This window comes from Nelumbo lutea, chromosome 1 (genome assembly GCF_056320005.1).
Source record: "Nelumbo lutea isolate HS-2025 chromosome 1, American lotus-T2T, whole genome shotgun sequence".
Classification (NCBI taxonomy): Eukaryota; Viridiplantae; Streptophyta; class Magnoliopsida; order Proteales; family Nelumbonaceae; genus Nelumbo; species Nelumbo lutea.
In genome coordinates, this window is record NC_142684.1 from 161,017,191 (window position 1) to 161,025,703 (window position 8,513).

The window sequence follows — 8,513 nt, forward strand, 5'->3', positions numbered from 1 at the left end:
GGATGAAGAATTAAAAGAGGTCAAAATTAATTTTTAGAAGATGGGTCATAGGGGGATGTGAGTGTAATTTACCCTTCCATTCACGGTAGGGGCCGGGACCCAGTTGCTCCCCATTAAAGCATCAACATCAAATGACCTCTCACTCAGCATTTCACTAACAGTTTGATTTACCAAAGCCTTTCTGTCTTTGTCCTTCAATTGGGCCAGTAGTGATGTAATTGTAACCCCGGCCCACAAACCCAAGTACCCAACCACTTTTGAAAGACCCAATGCAGCAGACTTATCATTCATCTCCACAGGAAAAGATATCCCAATCCAACAGCCTCTGCACGTACTGGACCCACAACTCAACAACTATGTGGCCATCTGATAAGATCGACCCACTGGCCATATTCTCTTTCAATGAATTGGTGGAGATGTATTTACTATTTACTGTTTGGCCATGCACGTGTATCAGCTTTCAACTACCCCATTGTAGGGAAATGGGGTCCTCGGATGAATAAATTTATCACATGCTTTCATGAAACTCGCCCCTTAAACAATTGCTCAATTGCACAGATGTTTGATACTGTTTCAATATCTGAGGATTTCTGCAGGGTTTTCAATGGGTGAAGGTAGACTTCACAAAGTCTTCTGTGTTTTTCTCCCATGTTGATTTAGTCGTCAGTCTCCATTTCCATTGACCATACTTTGGCGTGCTACCTCTCTCCCTCCCTTTGCTCTACTCCTCACCGGTCACCACACTTGACCCTCCATCTCTCATTCTTCTCATTCTGTTTCCACTCTCAGTTTCTTCCAAGTTCAGACCCTCACTTATTGATCCAGCCATGTCCGATATCATCAAAGAATCTTGGGATAAATATCTGCTACAGTTGCAACTCCACCCTCTCAGAACGAAGGTATGCCCAAAATTTGGTTTCTTTCGTCATATTTTGCTTCTTATTTCTGAAACTTTCAATTTGAATATATCTTTCTGCTTTTTCTTCTTTTTTTTCTCTGTACAACTCTATGGTGTTAGGTTGTTGGGTTTGATCGCTGAATTGGTTTTCTTTTTCTCATAACTTGTTATTAGGCACTTACTGCCGGGGTCTTGGCTGGATGTAGTGATGCAATTGCTCAGAAGATTTCTGGAGTCAAAAAGACTCAATTAAGAAGATTACTTCTTATAATGGTATTCTCTTCTGTATTACTTATTCTCTAATTGACATTTAGTGCCAGGGTCGAACTCAGGTTCATTACTGCGGTAGTGAAAGATGGTTTACTGAAATTGGCGATGATGTGTGATTTAACTCTCAAGAACTCATAAACCATTCTTTAAGGCTATGTTTGGTTTGAAGGAAAAGGTAGTTGAAGGAAAAGGTAGGAAAACCTATACAAAGTTTGTAAAGGTTTCTTTGCCTTTCCCTTCCTTTCCCTACATTTTCCTTCAAACCAAACATAGCTTAAGAGTCTCCTTCTGTGTGTTTTCACCAGTTTTCTGCTTTATGTAACATATATTCTTTAACTTCCAATTGACTTGCAGTTATATGGATTTACATACTCGGGGCCATTTGGGCACTTCCTGCACAAGCTGATGGACATCATTTTTAAGGGAAAGAAGGGGAACAAGACAGTTGTTAAGAAGGTTAAAACTGATGACAAGTCTTTCTGATGATGTCAAAATGTGCTCCTGTTACCAAAGTTCAGCAGCATGTATTGGATCATTTGACCTAAGATTGATGCAAACTATGTCTTTCTTTTTTTTTTTTTTTACTTTTTTCAGGTGATTTTGGAACAATTAACCTCATCTCCTTGGAACAATATGTTCTTCATGATGTACTATGGCCTTATAGTTGAAGGTATATACTTCTAGTTGATCTTTTGTGATTGACATAACAATTGTGGAAGTCCATGTTTATTTGAATTTGATTGAATAGTTAGCTTTTTTGGATATCCATAGAATGGGAGTTCCCGGCCTGCCTCTAGTTAAAGAATGAATCCATGATATCTCTTCAAATTACCTTCTTGGACATTTGGTGGCATGCCACCTCATTCTATGGTTATTGGAGCAATTCAAGTTTGATGATATTCTGCACATGAAGTTGTTCCTTCTCCTCTTCTCTTACAGCATCAGAAGAGACTTTAAGTTTCAATAATTTTCCATCTTCTGTGGCTGGGTGGAAGTGGGTTATAGCTTATTGATTTGCAGGTTAGTTGTTAGTATACAATTGGGGCAGGATTTGATCCTAGATAACTTTGCTTGCTATCTCCCCAGTCACTTTGGAACATATCCAGGGAAGTTTCAAGGCTTATTTGGCATCTGATGAGAGAAAAATGATCCTTTTGACCGTTCGGTCTCCACCATTACTATACACTTTAAGGGAGTTCAATATAGATATCTTTTTAATATGATTTTATGCTTTTGGCCATTTAGGGAACATTTAATCATAATGTCACTCACTCTCCTTATGCTTTTTTCTTCATTCACGGAACTCTCTCTCTCTCTCTCTCTCTCTCTCTCTCCACACATGTATAGTTGTTCAAGCTTTATTTTTTCGCTGAAAAATATTAACAGTGTCACGGATTTATTTTTAAGTCAGTTACTTCATGTTTATACATTCTGGTTGTTCTTTCTGACTCTCATTTCTCCATAGTCATCTTCAGAAATGTCACCTGGAATTCCAGTCCCATTCAGGCAAGATCTTATAATCCGGGCATTAATTCGTTTAATGAGAGAATAGTTGCTACCTTCCCTTCTTTTGGAAGTTCAGACCTTGTATAAAAATCTATATTTACTCAAATGTTAAGTTTTTGTCAAAGATTTCCCTCTAGGTCATAAATGTAAATGTAAGAAAAAGGAATAACACAAGATTGTACAAAGAATGTATCCTCTTTAGACACAAAATGTGGATGACTAATAATAACATTTAATCAGGAAAATCTAGAAGACTGTCTCTGTTTTTTTGGCTCAGAAAGGGCTTTATAGTTCAATTATACTTGCATTTAGAAGGCATAGATTGTTAATGCCAACTTTTTTTTGGCCATGTAGGAAGATCATGGAGCTTAGTCAGGAATAAAGTCCGGAAGGACTACCCTTCTGTCCAATTAACTGCATGGAAGGTCTAACTTTAAGCCATCCTTTATTGATGACACAAGAAAGAAACTTATGAATGATATAACAACACTAAGACTTTTTGGCTATGCTTTGCAGTTTTGGCCTATAGTAGCTTGGGTGAACTACCAGTATATGCCCTTGCAACTCCGCGTCTTGTTCCATAGCATTGTTGCCTCATGCTGGTACATAACCTATGAGTTCTTTCAATTTAGTGATTTTTCATCCTTAGTTATTTGCTTCAATTCTTTATGGATGTATAATCAATCCCAAGCAATACCCTGTATTATTTACGAGTGTTGCTTACACTGGATGCTTTTTCTAGCATATTTGTGTGAAAATTAAAAGCCATTATAATCCTTATAATATGCTTTCTATTACAGATTACGGTAACGTCATAAAATATGTTTTTAGTATGCATCTGTTAAGGATAATAATGGGTTTGAAATAACTGAATGAGTCACACAATGGAGTCCAAAAGGTTGATTGAATTGAAAGGAAGGATTGGTCATTACCGGGTTGCTCATACAGATATTTGCTAATTGTGCCCTTGAGAATTTCTGGACTGTTGTATCCTCCAAAGAAGAGAAGATTTGTGTAAAGCCACAGAAACAGATTGAATGCCACAGATCTGCTAGGACATCTGCATTAATAAGTAGAAATGTTATCGAAGTCATGATTGCTTAGGTTAGAAACCTAGGAGTAACTCCAGTAGGAGATAAAATGAGAGAATATAGACTAATATGGTCTAGTCATGTACATAGAAGACCTACAACACCCATGTGAAGAAACGATCTGTTGCAAATTGAAAGGGCTAGAAGGTTTAGAGTTAGACCAAAAATGACATTGGTTGTAGTAAGAAATTATTTAAGCAATCATAATATAACAATGGATATTGCACTAAACAAAACAAAGTGGAAAAACAGGATTCATGTAGCCAGCCCCATATAGTTGGGACAAGGTTTAGATGATGATGGTGAATCTCATCAAATAGAACTAGTGACAGAGAAGTGTGGTAACTTAATGTTACTAGTCATTACAGATCCTCTTGACAGAGCTTATTGTTGATACACAATTTAATCCATAAATTCTCTTATAATCTGCATGCCATGTTAAATGAAGCATTTTTATTATGGTATTCCTTTTTACCATCAAGTGCAGTATTGTTGGTTGTTAACAAAATTTCAATTAGGAATGACTCCATTTCAAGATCTCAAATAAATGAACTATTTTTTTTTACTTTTGCTTGTAACTGGAAATTGAACTGTTTTGTATGACCAGTGTGGGGTTCAAATACTATGTGAAATGGAAGTGAACTGAATCTGTTTCACCTTGCATCCAGACAGGCTTTTGTTATCAACTTGAATATCATTTTGGATGGTAGGATAGTGGTTCACTTGATTACCTATCTAAAAGGAAAGTGTAAGGAAAGTAGTAAAGATTGATTCAGCATATGTTTCAAAACCAAATATGTCATGCAACTGATTACCATAGTGGAAGCATACCTTCAAAAGTAGATATATAAAAGTAAAAGTTACAATGGTAAATAGAGGACAAAAGGATTGGAAGAATCTAACCAAGGTGCATGATAACAAAAAAGAAGGCACCTGTGAAGTTTGCATAGATCATTCAGCATGAGGCCTGTTGAGGGAACATATGCCTTTATGGCAAATATGTGAGAGTTGATCAGTCAACAATTCACATAAATATCATTGGTCCCATTTATGTTGCTTATAAATGAAATAAGATAATGAAGCAATTCACATAGATAGCATGGGGTTGAGGCAAAGAGACTGTGATGATCCTTTGGATTTGAAAAATCCAAGAGTGCTGATTTTTTTTTATCATTTTAAATTATTAATAAACTCAAAGGGTACTATTCATATTCCCTTAGAGCATGGAGTTGATGTTTGAAAAAGTCTGACAGAAGCTAGGCTCATGCTTGTGCCATATACCGATGTGTTCAATTCTGTCGAGTACTTCATTTTTACTTCTTTGTATGCACTTATGTGTCATGTATATTGCTTGCATTTTAATCACATTATGTACCAGTAGTTGCTAACATGTTCCAATTTTCCCCCTTTTTTGTGTTTTCCAACCTTAGGGCAATATTTCTGAATTTGAAGGCACGATCCGTTGCTATTAAGAAGGCATAAAAAGGATGTGTGGATACCCGCTTTCACTTTTAAGTCTGGTTATTAACGAGCTGTTGTGTAATGCTTATATAACCTGCTTTCATTGAGATAACAAAAGATGGTTCCTGAGGCTAATGCAGGTTAATTTCTTAATTCATGCTTGTGCTTTTCTCTTGTGGATGGTAACTGTAAGGATACTCAACCAATGCCATGGTTCTTTCTACCAAGAAAAACACCAGTGCCATGGCGGGAACATCAAGTGCATGCTCAGCTGGTCTAACTCATCATTTCATGCCTGAAAATACATCTGGTAAGATGATCATAGGCATCAAAGCATTTGCTTTCATTGTCCAATCTCATGGAATGGATGACCAGAGCTACCTTTCATGGAGCTATTGCTGGTGTCCTCCCTCTTGGTATAAATATGACATGATAATCCAGTGCCTACCATTATCTGTACTGCACTCAGTGTGATGATGTTGGCCTGTAACGCTTGTTGATTTTGCTAGACTTGGTCTTGCGAAGATTTGCGCCTGAAATGTTAGCCCAGCCTGGTGCTGTTTGGGTTAGGGTGTCAATGCATTGGGCTGTGATCTAGGCCAGTTCTGATCAACCTGGATTCAAACCATAATGTTAAAATCAGTTAATAACACTTCTCTAATAGTCTAATGGTTGATACTTTATATGGTTTAATGGTGGTGCAGTTAAACTCATTGTCTCTCATGATAGTTGATACCTCCTTTTCACTTACAGTGTTGGGTAAAGAAGTTTTTGGCTAGGTTTGATTTGTGTTTTAAGGACATGAACAACCTTTTCAATTAAATTTTAATTAGCCCCCTTTTTTTTCTGGGAGAAAGCCCACATGTACGAAGAAGATTGTGCTTTTAGAAAGAAATCAATGGTTGAGATTGCTCATGTGGCTAAGGCTCAGTTTGGAAAGAGTACAAATACAATTATGTACTGTGCAAATACATACAAAATTATAGGTTTTGTACTCTACAAATTTGTATTTGTACTCCTTCCCAACTGAGACTAAAAAAGGGCAGCCCAGTGCATGAGGATCCCTCCAATACGGGTCTGGAGAGGGACAGATGTACACAGCCTTACCCTTATACATACAGAGAGGCTATTTCCAAGACTTGAGTTTTGATCACCCAAGTCGTAATGGAGCAACTCAACCATTGTGCTGAGGAAATAAGGAGAATGTGTATAAAAAACAAAGGAGAAAATAATAAGGAGAGGGTCCACATGTGACAAATCGTCATAATCATTTAAACATTGTTCCAACCATATGGGGTCAGCTACATGAATCCTGTTTCACCATTGTGTTGTGTTCACTGTCATGTTATGGTTAAAGTCAAATTATGAGTGCTTAAAACATATTTCAACAAATTTTCAAGAATTCAAAGAAATTAATACAAAAGAGCAAAGGAGAAAGAGCCACATTTGAAACCAAGGTTATGAAATAACCTACCTCCCAAGCATAATGACCCCGAAACTGATATGAACGGATTGATACATACTTACATATTAATACATTGCGATATTTTGAACCTTACTTAAAACGAGATTGAATCTGCTCCTCACAGAGCGTACCTCACACTAATCTCACAGTACATCGCAGCCATTCATCGAGAATATCTCCCATACATGATGTTATCATTTATGGGAAGATGTTCCCAATGCACGACTGTGATGCACTGTAAGGTTGGTGTGAGACATGCTCTGTGAGGAACAGATCCAAACTCACTTAAAACTACCTCAAATATGTCCAAGAATCACTTATGAGTCAAAGCAGCCTGATCCTCCACGTGCAGCATGTGAATTTTCTTCCCTGGTTGTGGCCCTGTGGGCTCGAAGATGGGGTCGAGCCACCTGATGGTGTGGATGACTGTACCACCCCAAGATCGCACAGTATCTCTTTTAGGTGGGTGGAGATGCTAAAGCATTCAATTCAAGGATAAGAGCATGATCCCATGGGGTAGAAATCCAAACTCCAGAGGGCTCCATTGGCCACACCATGGAACTGAGTTTCCCCAGCACATATGCCAGTGACTGTTGAAGCAAGAGTTCATGAATGATGGTTAACAATCCTCACTTTCTCAAAAAGAACATAGTTAGTATATATGATATTAAAAAAAATATATACTTTGATTAGATTCACTACTTCAATCTTGGGCCTCATTCACTTTCTAGGAAGTTGCTTATCCGGGTAAATGTATTTATTCATATTCTTTTATTTCCTAGGTAAATATGACAATGACCATTTTAGTCATGGAAAATCATTAGAAGGGGCAATTTTGTTCCATGCAAGTGTTGGCAACTTTCCTCTTAGGTGAGAAAGTTATTTACCCACCTAAGAGATGAGTATCACTTACCCCGGGAAAATAAATCATCCGTAAACACCACATAAATCTAGAAAAAGAACATGGATATCTTGATCAATGAGAACCAAAATCCTATTAACCAACTTTCTCCTCATTTCAGAATCCAAAAAAACAAACAAACTCTTGATGCTATCTCCACTCTTGTCACTCCGGTTTCTTCAAATCTTTTACTAGATCGGAAAAGCCAGGGAAGAAGAACTGTTTACCTAGGAGTCAAGCTTCAGATATTTTGGCGCATATCGCCTTACTCAAAGCATCGGTATTCGTTAGTTCTTAGACTTCTATGTATCAGCCTATTCCAAAAGTTGATACTCTAAACCTTGCCTAGAATTAGAACAGTTTTCCCTTTTTATCTCCCTCCCTACAAAAATACAAACTTTATTCCTTCTTCACCACCCCCCCACCCCCGCCTTTTTATTTCCTTTTGTTTTTCTGTAAGTTTGGTACTGTGAAGAAAATTCGATGTGGTATGGTTTTGTTTTCCTTTGTTGGTTAAATTTGGTAATGGAATCATGTGACGTAATTTGAAGGGAAAAGGTGTGTTTGGGATACTCTCAATTCAAGCAAATGGGTACCAAAGATCGACTTAACTTCTATATTAAAATGTAAAGATAAGACAGAATAAAGGGGGCACAGTAGACAGTACAGCCTATTTTATAATTTATGACATGATGCAATATCCTTTTCATTCCAGAATTCATTTTCAAGATTATTTTTCCCTTTATTTCGTTTCCTTTGGCTCCAGAGAAACAGGCAGAGCCCCGATTTGAAAAGTTCCCAAACCACAAACCTCTCTGGTTGACATAATTAACCATGGTCGGAATTGGGTCATTCTTTTTTTTCTGGGGGTAGTATTTTAGAATTTCTGACCTTTCTGCACCAAAAAGGCAATAACCTCTC

The 8,513-nt window shown here is 37.4% G+C and overlaps 1 protein-coding gene across 1 annotated transcript; it reads left to right on the forward strand.

Moving 5' to 3' along the window:
- Positions 1–450: 450 nt before the first annotated feature.
- On the forward strand, positions 451–5,379 carry LOC148878763 (peroxisomal membrane protein PMP22-like). Its single transcript, XM_088959846.1, has 7 exons — positions 451–899; positions 1,073–1,171; positions 1,523–1,624; positions 1,763–1,838; positions 3,029–3,099; positions 3,191–3,276; positions 5,196–5,379. The coding sequence occupies exons 1-7, from the start codon at positions 828–830 to the stop codon at positions 5,245–5,247; spliced, it is 558 nt and encodes a 185-aa protein (XP_088815972.1). The 5' UTR covers positions 451–827; the 3' UTR covers positions 5,248–5,379.
- Positions 5,380–8,513: the final 3,134 nt, after the last annotated feature.